Raw genomic sequence first — 23,625 nt, forward strand, 5'->3', positions numbered from 1 at the left:
ATAGTGATTAACACATAGCTCAATTTTGTGACAAGCAACACCTAGATTGTTGTATTTTTAACACACAAATACCATGACATGGAGAATGTGACATGTCATGGATCACTTTCTCCAATTACATGAATTCTTGCACATGACACTTTCAATAACAAACGTTGTTGGGCTGATAATATTCAGGGAACAAACCTGACTTTAAAAAAGAAACTTCTATTTTTACAGGTGATTTCAATCTGAATACAGACAATAAACTTTCTCACAAATTATTTGAATGCATCGTTAAGATCAGCACAAACACAACTGAAATAAAATGACAAAGTTAAAGAGTAGTAGACAGAAATGTATGAATGCAAAGCTCAAATATTCCAAACTGGCCTTAACACAGACGCAATACAGGTGAATATAATAAGTATGCTGAAATAAGGTGGCACTGTTGAGATGATTATCTCATGAAACTCCATGCTACATAATTAGCAGAACACAATAACATTCTCCCCAAGACAAAGCATTTAATAGACTGTCATTTAACTTAATTATTTAATAAAAATAAATCTTAACATATCATTTCCAGCATCTCTACTTTTTCTTCTCTTCAGCTTCATGAGTAGTACCCCTGAGAATTCTCCACATTGCTCCTTTCTCCCATACACTACTTTTAATTACAATGAATCCAGCTAAAGCAAGGAAGGTGTTTATTTGTTTGTTTATTTTTCCTAATTGATCTGAGCTGCTCTGAAGGAACAACTGCACTGAAGTTTCAAACTAATAGAAGTCTTGATGTCTGAGGCACTCAAATTAAAATAAATCCCTTGAAATATATGTCGACATTTTAATGAAGGGAGCTGAGGAGCCTTCTCTGGAAGGATGTATTAAGGAATTCAATTGCATGGTGTTGTTATTGTTGTTTGTTGTTGTAAGATAGCTAGTTTCAAAGACAAGCTTGTCTTTTAAATTGGCATCATTGCTGCTGAGATGCATAGATTACTGCAGTTTTATAAGTAAAAGTTACACTAAAACCTTGGGTTTACAATAGAGCAAAACCTAGATACATAAGGCCATATAGTATGACACTAAATGAAAGGACCTCCAGGATATAGAAACAAAAGCCATGTAATAAGTGATTGTTGTCCTTAATGTACTATGTTATCTCTCATCTCTTTTGCTGTCCCTTGGCTATCTCATATAGTTACAGTTTTTCTCCTGGTTATCTGATATACTGTATATATGTATATTTGGTTATTTGAAATCAGATATGGAATGGGGGAAAACAAAATGAAGGATGGGGGTGGGGGGCGGGAAATGGGGACCAAGACATGAGAAAGGGTATCAATGTTTGTGAAGTAATGCACCTTCTATGTGGTGGATATAATGTAACCCTTCTATTAATTACAATAAAAAATAGATGAAAAAAGTTACTCTACAAATGCTGTTAATGGTTAGAAAATGATCAGATTCCATATTACCTTGTCTATTCTAGCAAGTGTTGGCTTATTTGTGACTCTTTGCTTTTCAATGAAATTATGAGGGTAGTATTATGCCTCAGACAACAAACACAGATGTCTACGTGTTTGATGAAATCTTGTTATGATTTATAGTTTGAAGATCAGTCACATCTTGACCTAAGAGCATGGAGGGTTACAATGAGTTTGACAGGATGAAAATTAATGAAAACATAAATTCATGATAATTACAATAGTTCTTTTCATATCAAAATTGCTTTATAGACCCAAAATGTATTATGCATTTTGCATAAATGTATGGCAATGAATAATGTCCATTTTTGCACATATATATAGCTCAGTGGAAATAAATTCAATATATGGGAGACAAGTTTTATCTATGACTCTCCATCTTTTTAGGAATTGTTTTTTTTGCCAGTCCTGGCCTGGAGCTCAAGGCCTGAGCAATGTCCTTGGGCTTTCTCATGGCTAGAGCTCTACCACTTGAACCACAGTACCACTTTTGGCTTTTTCTACATATGTGGTACCAAGGACTTGAACCTGGGTCTTCATGCATGCTAGGCAAGCACTTCCCACTAGGCCAAACTCCCAACCCCAGAAATATTTAAAGTAACTAATCTGTGATCAGATGGTGCAGAATAAAGAGAAAGAAGAGACAGACAGTTCCCAAGTTTAAGGTTCAGCATAGAATACCACACGAAAAGGCTCATGTCATCACAGCTGCTTGGACAGAGAGCAGGAGGCTCTTGATTTGAGGCCAGTGGGAGTAAACAGTTAGCTAGAGTCCATCTTAATGAACAAGCCAGGTGCCGTGGCTCCTTCTCTAATCCCAGATATGCAGAAGGCTTTTGAAGAGGATTGTAGTCAAGACTGACTCTGGGCAAAAAAAAATGTAAGATTCTAATTGAAAAAAAAAAATAATAACAAGAGGGCCGGGAGTTTGGCCTAGTGGTAAAGTGCTTGCCTAGCATGCACGAAGGCGTGGGTTCGATTCCTCGGTACCATATACATAGAAAAAAGCCAGAAGTGGTGCTAAGGCTCAAGTGGTATAACTCTAGCCTTGAGAAAAGTCCAAGGACAGTGCTCAGGCCCTGAACTCAAGCCCAGGACTCCCAAAAAAATAACAAGAAAGCAAAAAGGGTTAAAGCATGGCTCATATCAGAGAACACTGAGTTCATATCCCAGTAATACACATTCCCCCCCAAGAGGGAAAAAAAATCCCTTTGATCAATTTAGAAAAGTGTTTTAAGTTAGTCCCATCTAGTGCAATGACAGAAAAGGTAAGAGATGAAATTGGATTCGGGAGACATGGTAAAGATAATTATTAGAAATTTTTCACAATTGCTTAGGAGTCAATTGAAACTTGAGAGTAATGATAATGAAGGTACCCAATTATGATGATCAGAACTTGAACACTTGGATAAATGACAGCATACTTAATTTAGATAAGAGATATCAAAAGAGAACAGAAAGTAAAAGAGAAAGATAAATTCCATGACAGACAGTCTGCTCTTAGACTTCGGGTTCATGTGGGGTCTTGCTAAATTTCTACTGGGCTGTCCTCACTTTGTGATCTTCCTGCTTCTACTTCCTGAGTACCAGATTTCAAAGGTGAGAACCACCACACCTGGTCTGGGTTCATATTCTTAGAAGAGAAAAATGGGTTTGAGATAATGATTTCAAGTTTTTAACTTCATTTATTAACTGAAATCACAAGGAGGACAGAACTCACTCCTAAGCACAGTATTTTTTTGTGGAAAAGAATATAAAGAATGTACAAAAGAACATTGGTAAACATGTGTGTGCATGGGTGGGTACTGGGAAAGGCAGTGAGGACAGGAGAATTAAAGAAGGAGCATGCCCAGGAAAACCTAAATTATCACCCCCATATTTCTCTTTTCAGCTCTTTTATGCTTTCCACAGGGCTTTCTCAAGTTCTTCTCTCCCAGGCTACCTCTTAAATTCCTAGGATGAAAAGTCTCAGACAGGATTTAGGATCTTGCAATCTGACTAATGAGAAGACCTTTTGGGATTCACTACTAAGAGACACATGGGTGGTGTTGGTGACAGAGAGGCTAAGATTCAGCCAGACGTGAGCAGAAATGAAGAGCCAGGAGCTGGGTGCATCTTTTGATTATTAAGAGAAGGCAGGGTGGCTACATGTTATGAGGTGCCAAGAGACATTTCCTTTGCTTTGCCTCTGCCCCTTATTCACCTGGTAGTGAGAGAAGCCTCTGCAATGTAACATTAGTGGGCAAATGTATCATGGTGGGAATAAATAAATGAGAAGCTGAACACAAACTGTACAAAGAAGTTCCTAAAGAAAGCTGTGCTCTGTCATCTGTATAGAAGTTTTACATATTCCCTAAAGCAAGAGACTCATTTTCTACAATTCCAGGAAACAAACATCCAACTGGAAAAATAGCTACACAAACATTCATGAGTTGGCTTTGGTTTTTTTTTTTTTCTGCTTTTATGAGAATCTTGCTGCTCCCAGGATGAAATTCCTATACTCTCAGCTAAGAAAGCAAAGTCCATCTGCTGGGCTTGAGCATAGATAATAAGGGTGGTGACATAGCAGATTTGAGGAAAGAGAAAAGAAAGGAGAAGGCAGCTTTGAAAATAAGAAAGGGAGCCGCGTCATTTGGTAGGAGATAGTTCTGATTTCACGATGCCAATTCGCATTTTGAACTTCACAGTAGACTGCTTTTGTTGAGGTGACACAACTGAGCAATATTTACTTTGGGGTTGCAGAGTGTAGAATAAAATGACAGACCTTAGTCTTGCAAACCAAACAGCAATGACAAAGAGCAATGGCAAAGCCTTGAGCTAAAAACATATGTGGCACACTACACACACTTCAACAGTTGGAAACAGAGGTACATTTGACAATCCTTTCTTATTATGGCAGGGTCATGACTTTAGAGAACTGCAAGTCTCCCATCCACTGATTGGCCTAATTATTGATCTGATCGCTTCTCACAAATTTAGTTTTCTTTCCGAAAAATATGAAAGGAACAAGAGGAGAATGGTGTTGAGAGTAGAAATCAAGAAGAAAAGGATGGGCGAAGATGGAGTTTGCTGGCACTTCTACACATACTTCAGTCTTTCTTTGGGCTCATATTACTCATAATCTCCTACATTTCATAGGTTAAAACTCTACATTTTAGCATGCCAGTAGACTTTCACAAAACAATGGCACTTCCTTCTGCTTGTGGGGGAAAAAAAGCTGAAATGTCTCTGTAGGAGTTAAGAAGAACGACATTCCCATGCCATAGTGATTCATTTGACTATGTTCTTTGACCCTGTAAATCAACAGGCCAAATGGCTCTGAGAAGCCATCCCTACAATCATGTCACCCTACAGGTATGAGACAAATTCAAATCTTGATGGAAATGAAGAATCCCTATTACCAAGGACCTCCCTGCATAACCCTCCCTCTGGTAGGCCCTAATCCTGTAGAGTTGGGCAACCCCATGTCATTGCCCTTGTTCTGCAGAACTCAGTCAGTCACAAAGATCTCTGTCCACACTTCCTGAGAGCAGTGAAGGCTGTGACTGAGGGGAAGGGAATTTGATGGAAACAGCCAAGGTCAGTGCCAAGGGTAAAAGAACTGCCTTTGGGAGTTTTCTGATCTTAGGACAAATGTGTTGCCTCTCTTCCTGAGTATCCTGCACTCCTAAAATCTGAAAGCCAGCTGAATTGCCCCTGACCTTCCAGAGTTTTCTTACAATTTGTCTTTCCAGCCACCTCTTTTCTCGGAAGCAGCAGAAATGGGAGAGACACAGTACCCTTGACTTATTGCTTGCATGTGGTTTTCACCAGCATCTTTCCTGATATGTCCAGTTCTATCTTTGTTGTTGGAAAGTGCCAAGACAATCCTGTTAAAATTCAAGTTCTATAAAATAATATCTTTGGCCCTAAAGGATATTTTCAAAGAGTCCTTTTTGGAAGTTCAGAGTGATTTAATGACACAGTGTAGGAAAGACTGCTTTCTACCTCTGCCCTCCTCCCCTTCAAGAGCAGAATGCAGAAATTAACAGTATGTAGAGACTAGAAGTAAAAATGCCGGGGGAACGGTCACAAAGTGACATCAGGTGTTGATTGAATATTCTGTAGAGATTTTAATTCTCCATGAAATCTAGTTTGCTCTGATATGTAGGGGTGTTTGAGCCTTAGGTTTCACTTATATAAACTTCTAAGCTAAATTCTATATTATTTCCTGCATCAAGTTACTCAAGAGTGAAAAGGTGAAATGAAAGGAAGTTAAATGTGCTTCAAAATAATGTCTTAAAATTATTGTAAAAATGAAAGCCCTTTTTAAAGTTTTTATGTCCATAAAGAATCATGGAAGATAAGTAGTAGGAATATACTTTCCTTCTCTTTCCAATCTCTACTTTATCAAAATCTAAAGTGTTCGTATAAAATGCAACATTTCAAATTACTTACAAGGCCCAATCTAGCTTTCTAAGAATGTTATGTAAATAAACTTAAATAACCCTAACATCAACTCCATTGAGTATACACTATTTTATAGCCCTGTTAAAACAGGAAATCTAATGTACAGAGAAGATAATTAACTTGCCCAGAAGAATTACACAGCTAGCCATGTAGTAGAACAAGCCAGATGCTAGGATGTTATCTCCAGTTTCCTGTCACACACAGCTGTTACAGAAGAATGTTGATGTTGACATTCCATGTATTTCAAATGCAGTTGCATTATGTGATGGATTTTGTGTACTTTCAGAAGTTAATATCAGTGGAGTAATAATTTCATGAATCCTACAAAATTATTTTAAAATCTCTGCATGTATGATAAAAGATAATAATATTGCAAACAATGTGGATTTTTTATCAGAAATTTTAAAAAAGCTGTCAATGCCTATGTGACCCACTAAATATGTGTTCAGTAAAAGTTACCTTAATATGTATCGTTAATGCTTGAACTTCCACTTTTAATTTTACTATTATTTAAGCTATTATTTTCTTACAGCCATTCTGTCACTTTTATTAACAAATGGTCTTGAAATTCTTGGAGAGAAATCAGAATCTACTTTCTTTTCATCCTTATCAACTTCCACCAGTTCCCATTCAGACCTCTTTTCTACGCTGGGTTACACAAGTTATTTTTCCTTCATTCCGTGGATCTGGATACTGTCTTCACTAAGCTCACAGATGTTTTGCTACATGTTTTGTTATATGGCTTTGTGAAATCTCTTTTTAATCTTATGATCTTGAGCTCTGTGCTCAAGGCCAGAGTTCTACCACTTTGAGCCACTTTTTTTGGTAGTTAATTGGAGACAAGAGTTTCATGAGCGTTCCTGCCTGGACTGGCTGGTAAGCTCCATCCTCAGATCTCAGCCTACTGGTTACACCAGTGCCACCAGTGCCTGGCTATTTTATGCATTTAATTACCTCTCCAAAGCAGTGAGACAGTTTAATAAAAAAAAAATTAAATTGTTTATCAGGAAGAACACTCAAACATGTAAGGCAAAATATGTAAATTAATATTTCAGATTACATCAACATTTTCCATTTTTCTCTTTGCCTTACTGACACTCTTCATCTTTCTTGGGATCAGCCCTTCATTCCATCTAGAGGATACAGTCTGAGGACTGTGGTTTGCAGACAGCCCAGGCAGGAAAATCTTTGTGACTCATCTCTAATTAACCACCAAAAAAACTAGAAACATACCTTAAGTGGCAGAAAAATAGCTTTGAGCAAATAAGGACTAGAATACACGCACATACATACACACATATACATGCATACACACACACACACACACACACACACAACAGGTGTATATGTATCAGGTGTATACTTAGTCTTATCATTCAATCTCTTACATTTTTAAAACACCTACAACATTGTGTAATAATATTTAAGAGAGTGTCAGGTATGAGTTATAAATCTAATGACATTTTCCAAAGTTTCTACTTGCCTTAAACTATGGGATGACCAACATAGTACGGATATTTTCCTGCCTTATGAATCCAATGTTATCTTTGTTCCTTACTTAGTTGTCAGTTGAGACAGTGAGAACTTATTTCAGTGGATTAATCAGAGGAATAAATCAGTAAATTCACCGAGTAAAAATAATGGAGCTGCTAAACAAATATCTTACCCTTATTTTTAGCTACCTATCCTAAACGCTAAAGAGTCTGAGTTTGTATTCCCTAACTGTCTAGTATAGGTATAGTTATACTCCCTTAACTGATAGTAAGCTAACTGAAGACACATTAACAGATTCATCATTTATTCCCTCAAGGTATAGCACAGCATCTTGTACAAACTGCATATCCAATATATTTTATAAATGATAAACAGGCAAATTGATATAAATATACTTTATATGTTTCTTTACATCTTTCTTAGTTTTAGAGAGTAGTTAATATTTCTGAGAACTCCCAAACCTATACATTGGTGTTAAATGTACCAAATATTTTTCCCATATGAGATTAGTTTGCTCACCACTTTTTTTGTGAGTTGACCTCTCTGTTTCTATATGAGTTGAAGCTAAAACCCAGTGGCTTACCACAAAATCATTTATTGCTCTATCAGATGAACACAGAATGTACATCTAAAGTATCTGAGTTTCCCTTCATCTAATTCCAACATCATATAACATTTCTAACCATCTACAGCTCTCACTGTAAGGAAGAGATACTTTGTAATGGGTAGATAAACTATAGTTAGACTATAAGTAAACTAAATGCTAATATACCCAATTACTGGTCTCATGAATGCCAGTTTTTACCTCTCTATTTACTATTTAGAAGGTTAAGAATGCTTTATTTGCTTTATTTATTCCCTAACTCTACTGAAAGAATAGTAATTGTACATTACTGCATTGTTTGATGGTTTTATATACTGTGTAAGTTTACATTTTTCTTCAGAATCATCTAATATCCTTTTTGAATAAGATATAACCAATAACAAAAAGGTCTCTCAAATATTTTGCTGTTACTGGACCTTGAACTCAAAACCTCCCTTAACTGTTTTGATTCCCTTAGTATTTTTTTAATTACTTTGGTGTGTTCATATTTGAGCCACACCACAATGACAGTCCTCAAATTGTTATTGGTCATTGGTGTGTAGAAAAATAAAATATGTCTAACATGTGAAACATTTGGCTGTATTAATAGTGAATGAAGGTTGTTATTACATTAAATTTTCTCTTTCCTCTTACAAGAAAATCTTCAATTTTTGCTTAGTTTAGAATATATCAAAATAAAAATTTGGGGTATATTTTGTGAAAATCCATTAAATGAAAAACAAAGCTTAAGAACCTGTCCTTAACTGTTAGGCCAAAAAAGAGATGACTATTGAAAAGCTCTTTTATTTTTTCTGATCTTATTTGTTTATTAAGCATCCTTTCTAGCAGAGCAGATTGAATACTGCAGTAGCATTGCACTGCAGATCACTTTAACAATGCCTCTAAAAGACAAACCAACTGCAAATATTTATTAACCAGACACTAATTACCTTGCTAAAGGCAATGATTGCTTGTAAACACTTACAAATGTATAACAATAATCTATATCCCTTAAGACTCGTTATATTTAGTCAAAACTCTAAGCATTTAATTCTTGCTATGACATTACAAAGAAAGGAGCCAGGCACTATGGCTCAGGCCTGTAATCTAAGCCACTCAGGAGGCTGAGTTCTGAGGATCAAGGTTCAAAGCCAAACAAAAGGACCGGAGACTTTTATCTCCAATTCACCTCTAGAAAAGGGGAACGGGTGTTTTTTGACTCAAGGGTAGAGTGGTAGCCTTGAGCTGAAGAGCTCAGGAACAGTGTCCTGGCCAAATTCAAGCCCCATGACCCACAAAGAAAAAGAAAGAAATAAAGAGGGTGGGGGGAGGAAAGAGAAAGAACGAGAGAAAGAAAGAAAGGTAGCACCAATTTACTTATTTTCTTAGAAATAAAGTTGGTTTAGGGAAGTTTCATGAGATGTCAATGTCACAAGATGCTAAATAACGGAGCTAGAATTTAAATCCAGGTAATTTGTTCAAGGCTTACACAAGGAGATCACAATACTTTGAAAATTCTGGTAATTTTTCCTTCAGTAAAGTTTGCTTAGACTCTGTTTTTATAGGTTTAACCTTTAAATAAACATTCCTTGAGATAATGGACACATAACCTGAGCTTAACCATGTTAGCCTCATGGTGGTAGGTATTTGGTAGCTGTAGTAACCACAATCGTGTTAATTATAACACACCTGCAAGTTATCTTATTTATAATCTGTGTGCCTCTAGCAGGCTACATCCCTTTGTGATTTTTATGCTTGCTAAATAGATGTAAGCATTTCTCTGGGCAGATGCATTCTCTTTTCCTTCTTATGTTACTAGAATTACATTAAATTATATGTAACTGGTGATTTGGATTTGACTAAGAGCCTATGTGAATCCAAACCAATGGAAACACTGAAACGTTCTGTAAGTTTAAAATATTGTAGGAAATGTGACAGTTGGGCAGATTTACTTTTTATCTCTAAGTGGGACCATGTGTGAAGTGTATGCACATGTTTTTACTAGATGAATATGAAGTATGAATACATTTAATTTGAAAGTACTGCTAATCCAGCAAACATTGTTTTGCAATCACACTGGAATCAGAAAAGTTGAGAAAATGCTGATGTGATTTGCCTTGAATCTCATATCCTAAATATACCTTCGTGGTTTTGCCCTCTTTATCATCCCACATTGTCAAATTCCATGCATGCAAGAGATATGAGTATTCTAATGAAGAATGATAACTTTTCCCTTCTTTTCAACTTTTCTTTTCTGGAACTCAGGGATTCATGCTTGATATGTAAATGTTCTACTTCTACCCAGTCATGTTGCTTTAGGTTTGCTTACCATATAGAATCTCGTGATTTTGCATGGATCCATGATTTTCTTACCTCCTTCTCCTGAACATCACAGCATTACAGGAATGCACTCCTACATTTGGCATGATTTGAACATAGAATCTCATCAGCTTTTGCCTGCAATGTCTCCTACTCTGTTTGTTGTTGATCCAGATTTGCATTCAGGGTCTGGGTGCCGTCCCTGAGCCTTTTGTTTTTTCTAAAGATAAATGTTCTACCACTGAGCTATCACCACTCCATTTCCAACCATTTTGTAGTTAATCAGAAATACGTCTTCCAGGCTCTCCTGCCTTGACTATGAATAACAATCTTCATGTCTCTACCTCCTAAGTAGCTACCATCACAGGCATAAACCACTGACACCCAGTAATTCAACCTTATAGTTTTACAGAAAAACTCAGTCCTCAAACTGTCCTTCATCGGCAAACACAACACAGAGCATTTCCATTGCTGGGCCTTTTCCATAGCAGGATCTCGTCCTGTTCTAATTCAAGCTTTTCTTGTGATTATGTTATCCTTGATGTCTCTTAGCAAGTTTCATCTGTATACAAGGAGAGACATAATGGCAAACTTCCTGAAAAGCTGTCTTGGCTACTCCTGACAAAATGATAAACAAAAAAAGGAAGGAGGAAAGGAAGGAAAGAAGGGAGGAAGGAGGGAGGAAGGGAGGGAGGGAGGGAGGGAGGGAGGGAGGGAGGGAGGGAGGAAATGCCCTCAGTCCTCTTTTCACTTAAATCATTCAACCTTTCTTAGCCATGTCTACATCAGCTTGGTTTACTTTGAAAATTCTAGAATGAAGGGTCTGATTTATTCACTTCAGCTTGTCTATCTAGAAATGAACAGACTGAGGGGGAAAAAAAGCTATCTCATTTTTTCATTTTGTACCAGATTGCAAATAGAAGACTGTGTTTCACACTCTGTCTCCAATGGGGAAGTGTGATGAACTAATCATGTAGTGATCTACTAGGTCACAGCAAATAATTAAGACACTTGTTACAGTGGCCTGTGTGGTGCCACCCTGCAGAGACTGTGAATGGATTTTCCATAAATTCAAGAAAAGGTCCTTTAAAACTCTAATTTAAAATCTACATCACAGCTAATTAAGAACAGTATGGCTCAAATTAATGCATTATTTCACATCAAGTGTGCTGAGAATGGACTCTCCTAAGTGCAGAAGATGGGGGAAAAAAATCTTCATTTTTATTTCCTGTCCTTAGCGCTTCCAATATCTGAAGTGTCTGCTGAGAAGGGAACATGTACTTTTTACAGCTTTGGTGATCATCATGGGAAAAGACAACATAGGCCAGTTTGGATATTCTGCATGCCAATTATTTGATATTTTTATATTATAAAGCATGTTTAAACTGTCACAGAAATAAATGATCCCTATCAAAAAGACTCCCCTTGAAGTGAGGGGCTAATTAAGGCTGAAGAGTTGGGCAAAGATGCTGAGCAATCTCAAGAGAGATTTTTTTTTTGCTGTTGTTTTAATGGAGGTTCTGTGACAGGGAAGCACAGTTCTGCCTCTGACTAAGTCCAAAACATTACCTCATGACATTTTTTTCTCTTCTAAGGTATGATCTCTCAGGCTTTTATGCATCTCATAATGTGACAAGCATAAATAGCCCCACTTTTATAAGTAGACATTTTGAAAATCTAAAACATACCAATGTCCCACAAGTCTGAAGTGGCTCAGTGTCATGTACAAAATGCAGGCGAGGCATATGCTTGAAAGCATTCTGAATAACTCTTAGAACTGTCCAAGTAAAACTCTATAAATCTGACTCTTCTTATTTCAAAAATTGCAGGATCTTCTTTATACTGTGCTTAGTCTGAAATATGACTGCAACTTGTCTTGTTTGCAATTTAATGGCTAAACAAACATTAACTTCTAAAAAAAAGTGTTTATGTGATCTATTTGGAGTATTTGAGAAAATAAAGTATTTAGGAGTCTCTATGTATGCTTTAACAAATGATTGGGAAGAGAATTATAATACTACCAGAGGCAGTATTTTTGTTCTAAAATATTTGCATTATTCAATACATCATTCTAATTCATAACTTAATTAACATCTTTAAAGTTCATGCATCAGAAATCAGAGAAGAGAAGAAATTCCTGTTTAAAAATAAAAGTAATTAAGAGGGAGCATGCAATAATCATCTTTGTTAGATAAATGACATTCATTCATCTCATTTTACTATACATATTTAAATAAATATATTTAAGTAGCAGAAAAGAGATACTTTGAAAATCTCAAAAGTTGAATATTTATTTCAGTAATTTAATTTCAACTTTGTGATGCTCAACAAAAACAAAAAACAGAAAACTTTTAAACTGTCTTGTGATGTTAGAACCATTTTACCAGTCCTTCTCAGTTTTAAGAAGGAGGAAAAATAGGCAAAATCCCTTTGATAAATAATTTTGAAATTCCATTTAATTTTTTTTTCTGCTATAGAGATGGCAGAAATGCACAAATATCCTGCAGAATTATTGTAAATTTTGCATGTTAAATAAAATTAATATCTATACAAATAATTGATAAAAATAATTAAATATTGGAGGAAAGCATATTAAATAGTAAACTATGTGAAAAAATTTTGTCCATGTTTTTCTTTTCCGTAAGCTTTATCTCAGATTGCAAATTAAATTAAATTGCAAATTTAAAATAAATAGTAGGTAGAAAAAATTACTGGTGTGATTTGGAAAAACACAGGACATTTAAAGAGCATTAACCACTTTCTGATTTTTGAGTTTCAAAAGTTATTTCCCAGCAACCTATTATAATGCATTAAACTATGTAAACATGTGAAGGTTTTTCAAGTCCATGCCCACTGACATGCCATACTTACTACTTACAGACACTGGCTGTTTTAGACATAACAGCTGTAAAACCACACCATGTCTATAGGCACATGACATCTTTTGAATCTCTTTAGTAGTTACTGTGTCAAAGCCTCAATCAACATCTTATCCTTATACAGAGAATTTCATAACTTAGAGATAAATGCAGTAACAAAAGATTTGTAAAGCGTATGTAGGAATTACCCTTGAAAAGGTCTTTTTAAAATAAGTTGCCTGAAATGAAAATAACTCAATAGTCAACTTATATGCTTCAATTGAAAACTTGTATATTGAGCCGGCTTATGACCACTGAAATACAGCTACATTAGCAAAATACTAAACCACAATATCAAATATGGTTAATCTGTCATTACGTGTCACTGTTTATTTAATCAAATATATTAATGATTTAATGACTTGACCAATAATTATAACTGTGATATGAGCATGCCCTTTTTATTTTTTCTCTGTTAAGTTATTAAGTTGTTAGTTCTGAACCATTTTTTCTAAGTTAAAAAAACACACAAATCATGATCAAAATGAATTTCAGAGTAGTCAGTGCCTTTTCTTCTCTTGGCTTCAAAACTTTTCCATAGATCTAAGTCTCAGCATTTCCAGTAGAGCCCCTTTCACTCTAGTGTCAGAAACTTTAGGAACACCTTATCTCTTAACACGGTGCTGATTATAGGCGTTACTAGGTTACTATAGACATTTTTGAAGAATTGGAAACAAGGAAACTTACTTTGAAGATTATGAGAATAAGTCCGAGGGCTGAACTGCTACATTTCATTTTTTTTAATACCAGTGGACAAACACTGTTCTCATTAAGGGTAAAAAAAATCAATTGAGCCAATGTGAGAGTTGTAAAGATCTCATTAATAAAATTAATTGGGGTTTTATGTTAGTGATAGCAGCAAATACTTCAGAGGGATATTGTTAATTGAATTAGCAAAATTAAAAAATAAACAAGTTTCTTTTATTTTACCAGCATTGGGATAAAACTTTTACAAAAGTGTACTGACAACTACTATTCAAATCATGTTTTATATTAAAGTTCGAAGGAACAAGAAGGGAAAAAGTTTTACAGCTAAAAATCCCATCTTCTTTTCACAGGAATTATTAAACAGAGTATGCTTCAATCCAAAGTGAAATTCCTATGAGAAAAGATGATCAAGATTATCAACCAAATGAGAATAGTCCTCAAAATCTCAATGTACTAAAGATGCAGAGGAATTAGTTGCCATTAAAGGGTAGAGTAAGTAATGACTTCTTGTCATAATGAAAAAGTAGGTTATCTCCATATACTTTGCAACTAACCACTCACTGTGTAAAAAGGAAATTAAACTTGTTTAAGTATAAGAACAAACACTCAAGTGCCATTAATATATATTATTGTAATCCAGAGGAGACTGCTTAACACTTATATGTGGAAAGTACATAGTACAAAGGGGTGATGACCCTTGAAATTAAAAATATTAATATTCCAAAGTGATCTACAAGAGTAACAAGAATGGTATTATTTCATGAACAAGGCTTCATTCTACTGTTGATAGTTTGATTACAACATCTGTTGTATAGGTTAATAAGAAAAACAAATAAACAATATGCATTTTCCCCAGTCTTTTGTGAAGGACATTTTGCTCTTATTCATGATGAAAGAAGGTAGTTTTGTGCATGTTAAATCCATGTACCTGCAGATGTGTTACATTCTAAGCAAAAAGAAAAAAATCTATCATCCAGCATGGCCTTTTCCACAGGGAGAAAAGCTTTTAGTTCCCACCAGGCTGTGAACCTGAATGGATATTCTTAATATCTCTGGCTATAGACCTTGCTACACTACCTTAGGAACAGGAGAGAGACTTTTAAGTTTCCACAAGGTGAAAGCCCATTGTGAGGCAAACAAACAAACAAAAAATTACAACCATAACTCAGAAAGCGACAGCTTGGGTTTGTGAAAACTATTTCACAATTTTAATGAGTTAGTTGGCTGGATTCACTTTAACAGCGACCGGCAAACAAGACAAGAAGACAAACACCAGGCACTGTAACTGAACTTGCACTAAACCTGCATCCACTTCCCACAAATAAAGAACTACTTTTCAAGCCAAAATAAACCAAAACACCAGTGTGAAAACATTCCTTCTCCTCCTCGCGACCTCTCTCTCCTCTTCTTTCCTACTGGATTCACATCTTCACTGTGTTACCAGCTGCTGTCTTATAACAACTACCAGCCTAAAGCTCTAAGTCAGCTGTTAATAACTTGGGATGCAGCCCAAGGCTTAGAGATAACGCACTTATTTCCTTAGATGCCCAGACAGGTGTCCTGTGCTTGACCCAACTTCCTGAGATCTTTCTCTCTAGGTACCACTTACCTGCTGCTCTCCAGGTTCTGTCGATTTCACCAAGTGTTTATCCTTGTACAGAGACCAAAGACCAATATTGGGCAGGAAAATTAAAGCCACCATGAATAACAGAGTCATTTGCAGAAATCTCTTCTGCTTCCTCTTCATTGCCAACGGTGACAGAGAAGAAAAGTTGAAGAGACAGTTCTCTGGCTGCTGCTGCTGGTGGTGGTGGTGTCTTCCTCCCCAAGTCGTTTCCTCTCCCTGGTGAAACACCAGCAACTGAGGGGAAAAGCTACAAACTTTTGTGGCGTGTTCAGCACCCTTCTGCACGATTCAGAGGGAGTCGGCCATCTGCAGAACAGACGCACACAGTTACTTTTCTACCCCCCTCCCCACCCGGAAAACTATGACGAGGGCCTTATCTATTGGCTTAGAAATAAATGACTCCACCGAGGGAATCATTAAGTCCCATTGACCCTCGTTCATAGAAAGCGCTGGAGTACATAGGCTGGCTTTTATAGACGGAGGGTTAAGTTGTGAAAGAGGCAACAGCCGAGCTGGGCGCGCGCGCTCCCAGAAGAGGGCGAGCGGGGTGCGGGGAGGGGGTACCTCTCCCCCCTAGGGGGACCCCTGGAAGTGTGGTTGTGCGCAGGGAGGGGCAGATGAGCAGCAGGACTGGCTGCGAGGGCGTGGCCTGGCCCCATCCAGGGAGGGTCAGGAAAAGGGGCGTCCGCGGCGCCTGACACCCAAGCCTGAACTTCCTGCTCTGGCTCGATCCCCCACCCCACCCCCTCCATCACCCACCTGCGCTCAAGTTCAACTCCCGCTGGAGCCAGTTTGCCCGAGGACTCCACCTGCGGGGGCTCCGGGAGACCAGGTGTCCAGGGCAGGGTGGTTCGGCTGGAGGTCCACGAACTCCCGGGTCCACACCCCGGGGCGGGCGGCCTCGCGCAGACCCGGGGGGCCCGAAGGCTCGGAGGCTACAGATGTCAGCCGAGGAGCCCGGCCCGAGGCCGCGTGGCCCCGGCGGTCCGGGGGAGGAGATTCGCCGCCGGGTCCGCGCTCTGCCCATCCACCTCGGCCCCTGCCTCCCGCGATGCTCTCACGCCCCGCGGTTCAAGTCACCATCCTTCTCCCCCGGCGCCGCGCCGGGAGGAGCGGTGCCGGGCGGGCATCGCTGAGCAACTCGGGGCGGGCGGGGGTTCATTGGCAATCTCTTCTCCGGGGGAGTCGGGAGGAGGGCGGGCGGTGACACCCCAGCCCTGAGCTGGGCGAGGCGCCCCGGAGGAGGAGCAAAGGCGGAGGTGCGCGGCGCAGCGCCGGCGCCCGCTTGCCCGCTCCCGCTCCCCGCGGGCTGTGGCCTGGCTTCCTCCGAGATGCCGCCGCCGCCGCCCGCCCGCCACGTGCGGGAGCCCCGGGGCCCCGCGCCCCGGAGGGCGGGGCAGGCGATGCCTCCCAGCTCGCGGGCGCCGCAGACACCCGCGGGCGCGGAGAGGGCTTGGGACTCACCGCTGGGGAGGAAGCAGGGCGCCCTGGCCGCCGCGGATCGTCCCTGGACGGGGCCACCTCGGACCCACCGGGCTGCCCCGCTCCCCTCTCGTCTCACCCAAAAGAGATTCCGGAGGCAAAGTCGCCGGCTGCGCTCGGGTTTCTCCGGGATTCCTGCATGGTGCCGCCGGGGCGAGCGCGGAGAGGCGGGCGGCGGCGGCGGTGGCGGCCCGGGCTCGCTGGGACCCACCCGCCGCGTGGGCTTCCCCGGGGCCGCGTGTCCGGCGCCCAGGCCAGGTACGTGAGTGGGGGAGGAGGAAGGATCCCCAAGCGAGGCCGGGTGCACGGGGAGGAAGCTTCTAGAGGACAGCCGTGAACACCCAAAGGCAGCTCCACTTGGATCTGCGAACACCCAGGGCCCCGGTTGAGGTTGGGCAGCGCCACTCCCCTCCTCCCCACGCCGGGCACGCTCGCACCCCGTGCTCCTGGCTGCTGCGGAGGCGACATGTCCCTCTCTTGTCCGGCCCCTACTCTCTGGATGGCTGCAGAGCTGGGGGGTGGGGGTCAAGGCTAACTCTCTGGCAGATGGACTTCGCCCTCCCTGAACATCTGGAGGCGGCCGTGCCAGCTTGAGCCCCCAGCGCGCTCAGCAAACCTGTGGCAGCCTAAGGGGCCCGAGCGGGGCCTAGTGGAGGCCCTGCCCACGCGGGACCTGAGCCCCTAACCGCTGCTGGAAGAAGACTTAGATCTAGTGCCCCACAAGAAGCACCCACCGTGGTCACCCCTTTGTTACAACCTAGATGACACCCACATGTTTGATACCATTGAGACCATGGACTGCAGATGGTGTTTCCTTGTTTCCTTCTTCCCAGTGACTCTTCCCCAACCTCTGCCCCTCCCTCCATCAAGTCTCTTCTCCCCCCTCCTCTTCTCCCTTCTCTTCCTCCCTAGTTCCTTCCCTCCTCCTCCTCCCCTTGTTTCTCCCTCCCCTTTCCACTCTTTCTCATTTAAGGATTTCACTTGAAATCAAGATATGGAATGGATGGTGGTGAAGTTATGCCTTAAGTTCCCCATGCTACACATTTAAATGGACTTGAACAATACCGATGGGCTGAATGACTTCATAGGTAAAGCTTTATGCTATGATGCATGTGTGAATCATTGTGCCTTTCAGAAAAGGATAATACATATTTGACACATAGGTAGGCAGGCAGGTAGGTAGGTAGGTAGGTAGATCTATTTCATATAGGTAGATAGCGATAGGGAGCTATAGGTATTCAACGTTTCCATTATATTAAAAATCACCTTTAAATTTTGTTTCAGTGAAATTTCACCATCTAGAGAGCAAGAGCTGTAATTCCCTGCCCCTCCTCTACCTACGCACACATACACACACACGCACACACACACAATTTTATATTTTGTGTTATTTTTCTCTATGTATCTCATTCTGTTAGTACACAAAATAGCAACTAAAATGAAGAGATTGCTTAGATGACTTAATCCCCAAAGAAGAGAAAATTTAGAGAGTTGTGTGAGAATGCTGGACTTTCCCAATCTTGGGATGGAGGTAGTGATAACATGAAAAGTAAATGCAAAACCTCAAAACTGTTCTTGGAATGAAAACTTCTTTCTATTGTGTTTAGACAAGTTGTTTTCTACTGTAAAAACACATCCCAAGTGAAACAGGTGCTATCATTCTATTTGCCCAGTCCAAAATGCAGAGTCAGATAGTGCATCCCAGCTCTTATACAAGTGTGTGATCTGGCAGGCAGTTCCCATCTCAGAACATTTTAGGTAAGTGTGGATGCTGTAATTACTAATTCAAGCACATGCAAAAAGTTAGAAGTGAGTAGAAGGTGCATGTTAGCATATTAGCCTTCATTTTTGCTCTATTTTTCCAGACAGTCACTTTTCCTCTCCCATCTGTTGACTGTATTTATACTTGACTTGGAGAATAAGTTCTATTTTCTTCCCTTTAAGGTGTTTTCTTTTTTAATTACAGTTCACATGTCAAATGAACGCAGAGGAATGTACTTCTAACAATAATCAGTATTTCAGGTTGAAGTTTCCAACAGCCAATTGATAATAAATTCTATTGATCAGATCATTCAAAAATGCCTTGTACACATAAGCTGACCTGGTCAGTTTATGAAACACCTTTGTCCAACTATTTAAAAACTTTTCAAAAATGCCTGTGTAAAACCAAGTAAATCCCTGTCTTGGTAATTAATACTAATTTAATATAAATTATTTTGTCTTTAAGAGTAGCCTAATATCAGAAGATGTGGTGCTTGATCTGCAAAGGCAGATTATCAGAATTCCACATGCGTAACAATGTGCCAATAGATGTGGGTACATGAAAAGAGCTATATCTGCGACCTCAAATAACTTGCATCCTAGTTTAAAAAAAATCAACAAAGGAAAATTGGAATAAAATATAAAAACTGTTCCCAATGAATGACCTTAGATAAGGCTAACCTCAGTTCTGACTTTCAACGAGATAGGAGACCATCGAATTGACTCTCTTTCTCGCTCCAAACTTTAGTGAATTAAAAAAGCAAGACCAGTGATTTTGTTATTCTCACCATGGTGGATATTCACTGAACTGAATTTCATGAGTCTGCTTCAGGTGAGACAGGTTTAGCTTGGGGTTTTGAGTAGGCTGGGCAAAGAGGGTAGCACTTGGCAAGTACTGCAGGCTGGAAGATCATTCTGGAACATGGAATTAGAGTTCATTCACTCTCTGCTACATGACGCTCACATGCATTCTCAGCACCATAGACCATGGAATCCAAGTAGGAGTTTTCCCAAAATTGCATGTTGATTTTTTTTTAAAAGACAATTTTTTCCCCTACACATACTAGAGTTAAACTCAGTGCCTCACACTCACTTGACAGACACTCTACCACATGAAACACATTTCTACCAATTTGACTTTTGTTATTTTTCATATGAGGTTTTTACTCAGAGCTAGCCACAGACTGTAATATTCCTACTCTTCCCTATGGCTTGCATCACAAGTAAACACTACCACTTTGTTCATGGAGATAGAGCCTCACTGACTGACTGCGACTACAGATCTACCTGGTCTATAGCCTCAACTGGGCCAAGTCCCCAACTCAAACCACTTTCAAGGACAGAATCGAGGTAGGGAGTTAAAATTCACATTTAATAAAAGAGTTAAAAGCAAAGAGGAACCATGTTAATCCATTATAGGTGTCTGAAGTCATATAGAAAGGAATCGAGTGGCAAAACAAAGCCAAGCAGGTTCAGGCCTTAGTTCAACCTAGGAATGTCAAAGAGGAAAATTCATACAAGTGTTTAATTTGAAAGAAAATATTCTTGAGTTTTCTATGTTGAAAAATATCCTGGAGTTGATTTTTCTTAAACTTTACATGGGAATGTATATCATCTATGATTTAACTGTTCATGTACCAAAGGAAGTTCATCGGTAACAACTATTATAAGTTCCCATGTAAAGTTTAAGAAAAATCAATATTTTTAGAATATTTGGAATGTTTTAACTCTGGAAAGTTGCCCTTACCTTATGTTTATATTGTTCATTCTGACCAACAAAATTAACAAACAGGTTACAGGAATCTTCCTGAACGTTATTCTGGAACTTTAGTTTTTCTACTCTAGGAGAAAAGAATGAGTACTAAAATTTGATTCAAACTAGTATCTATCATGTATAAAATACTTTAAATAAAGAGTCCTGTGTGTGCATTTAAATAAACACACCTCAGGCTACCCACATCTATTGGCCTAGTGGTAGAGTGCTGGCCTAGCATGCACGAAGCCCTGATTCAATTCCGCAGTACCACATACACAGAAAACCCAGAAGTGGTGCTGTGGGTCAAGTGGCAGAGCACTAGCCTTGAGCAAAAGTGTCCAAGGACCATGCCTAGGCCTTGATTTCAAGCCCTATTACTGGCTAAAAAAAAATAATAATAAAATAAGCACACCAGAAATGGTATTGTACAAAGAATAAAAGGTTGAGCATTCTTACAAAGTTCACAATACTCTAGAGAGTTAAAAGTTGCTTGTAATTAAATGCAGTTCAAATTAAAAGGCAACAAATATGGCAAAGGGAGGAAAAGATTGTTTCTACTTGATCTAATTATTTTCTCCATAGACAAGATCTTTGCTTTATCAAATTTAAGCTCTCAGTAATCAAATTTCCCTCTAAATCATTTTCCTCACCTGTAGACTGTACTTTGGTTCTACAATATGGTTTTTTTTTATGAGGAATTTGTTTAGCTTCTCTGCCATATCAAAACCTGTAAGTGCTCAAGTAGCATACATAAAATATAACATTTGCACATGACTATACTCGCATGCCTACTTTATATGTTAATCTCTACATTATTTATGCAGGGTACCATATCAGTGTTAAGTGAATGGTTGTGTTATTTAGGGACTAACTAACAGCAAGGTAAAAGTCTGTTTATATACATGCTTAGTAAAGACACAGATTTTCTATGTATCTAAGTCCATGGATAGAGAACTCATAGAAATGTAAGGGCTGATGATGGTATTTCCCCCTATTTATTAGTTAGTAAACAAATATTCAACATATGGTGAATGTCAACACATAGCTAACCAGTTTAATCTTAGAATCTTGTAATGTAGGTTCTATTAACCTTTCTATTTAGTAGTTTAGGAAACTAAGACAGAAAGATGGGTGATATACTCCTAGAACAATGTCAGCAAGAGCGAGGGCATAATGGGAACTCAGACTTTTTTGTCCTCTAGATTCTGTAATCATAAACACTATATTAAATTTTTCTAAAGTCATAGTATTTTTGAAAAATATGTAAATTGTCACTCTCTTTTATCTTGTTTTTACCTATAGAGAATATTAAAGAGACCAGGAGAGAACGCTGAGTTTTAGGAACATAATAGTCTAGCTTTATATCCTAGATCTTTCTCTGTTCGTATTTTTATAGGGCAAAAAAGAAAAAGTTGAGCTGAAAATCCAGTTACATTATTACGTATAGCTTTATAATTTACACCCTATACAAGCAACAAGCACAACTCTAGTGTTATATCATGTTGTAGACACTTTATATTTTGTGTAGACATATCACACTTTGATTTATAAATTTGTCTTCTTATAAAAAATAGTTACACTATTTTACCCATCATTATCATTCCCTTAATACATTTGTGGTAAACAAGTTGACTGCATCCATTGATTGTGGTATAAATTCCAAATTATTATTGGAATGATGAAATCAATTGCAATAAAATAACTACTAAATTTAAAGGAGATAGATTTTTACAAAATATCAATGATATTTTATATAAAAATAGTAAAGATAAAGTGAAGATAACTGAGATAGAGCAGTTACTAAATAAAATATGGCATTTCTACTTTGGCTTATATTGCATTGAGAAAAAATAATGCTATTCATACACTATATATTAGATATAAAAACAATTTCTGACATAGTATTTGTAGATGCGAACTAAATGTTACTACATTTTGAAGCATACAGATCTTTCTAATAAATATTCAAAGAATGTACACAATCAGCTCCAGGCAAAAATGGAACAAAACAGTAAAATTTTGCTTTGAGATAATCAACAACAAAATAACTCAAGGACAATGAGCCGGTTGTTTCCTTTCTTTTCCTGTTTGTAGTCATTCTCATTTTCGTTTTCTTTTCCCTTTTTCAAGAGGGTATGCAACAATTAAAGACATTAGGAGGAACAGAGAATTCCAGGAGTGAGAGCAATATCATCTCAAATGAAATAAACTGAAGAGTCCTTTATCTGACTAGAGAGTGTCTGAACAAATATGTAAAGACAAGACTCTTGAATTTAGAAATGGGGTTACAAGCAAGATAAAACAGCAGGTGAAAAGACAAGTTAAATATTTAGGATATTAGAAATCAGCAAAGAGGATCCTTATTCTGGAGCAGACAGTCAGAGAGGGGAGAAGGATGGAGCAGTGATACAGGAAAAGATACAAGGTACATGTCAAAGACTTAATCTACCAGAGATATATTTGCTTATTGTCACAGAAAGATGGGAGCAAAGACAAACATACTCAGACTACCTTTCTATAACAAGTTAAATTTGGAAGCGGTGCTGAAAATAAATTATAGAAAAGTAAAAAGGAGAAATTAGTGATATTATCCAGAAATGGCAGTGTTTTGCATCAGAATAAGAGTGAAGGAGAAGGAAAATATGTTCTCAGAATGTCCTGATGAGAAAAGTAAGAGGGATCAAGATACTCCAGGGTTTTGGTCTAAGCACTGGCAAAAATGACCTTGTTTGGATGGAATTGGAAACATTTGAAAGAAACAGATTTGTAGTGAAAGATCAATTGTTTGGTTTTGGAACTATTGAATTGATGTGGCTAATAGTAGAAAGGTTGAAGAAACATTTGGGAAGTTAGAAAGGAATGTATAGATTCTACATTAGGTGTTAAAAAGAAGAAAGCTCTTAGAATTCTTGAAGCCATAAAATACAATGAGACTATTTAAATATTCATTACACAGAATGAGCTGTTCTGTGCCTATCTATAGAACGAGCAAATATGCTCAAATAAAGCTTGGGAAAGTGAGAGGGAAATAGCATAAGACCTTGAGAGTTAGTGATTAG

The 23,625-nt window shown here is 38.6% G+C and overlaps 1 protein-coding gene across 1 annotated transcript in view; it reads right to left on the reverse strand.

The window, feature by feature from the left end:
- Positions 1-16,365, reverse strand: part of Galntl6 (polypeptide N-acetylgalactosaminyltransferase like 6) — a 780,159-nt gene extending 763,794 nt beyond the window's left edge. Inside the window, exons 1-2 of the mRNA XM_090354193.1 lie at positions 16,327-16,365; positions 15,550-15,873 (exon numbers count right to left, since the gene is read on the reverse strand). Coding sequence (XP_090210319.1) covers positions 15,550-15,687 — 138 coding nt within the window. The 5' untranslated portion in view covers positions 15,688-15,873; positions 16,327-16,365. The remainder of the gene's footprint in view (positions 1-15,549; positions 15,874-16,326) is intronic.
- Between the last annotated feature and the right edge of the window lie 7,260 nt (positions 16,366-23,625).

Source organism: Megascapheus bottae, chromosome 20 (assembly GCF_031878675.1).
Source record: "Megascapheus bottae isolate mThoBot1 chromosome 20, mThoBot2.hap1, whole genome shotgun sequence".
Taxonomy (NCBI): Eukaryota; Metazoa; Chordata; class Mammalia; order Rodentia; family Geomyidae; genus Megascapheus; species Megascapheus bottae.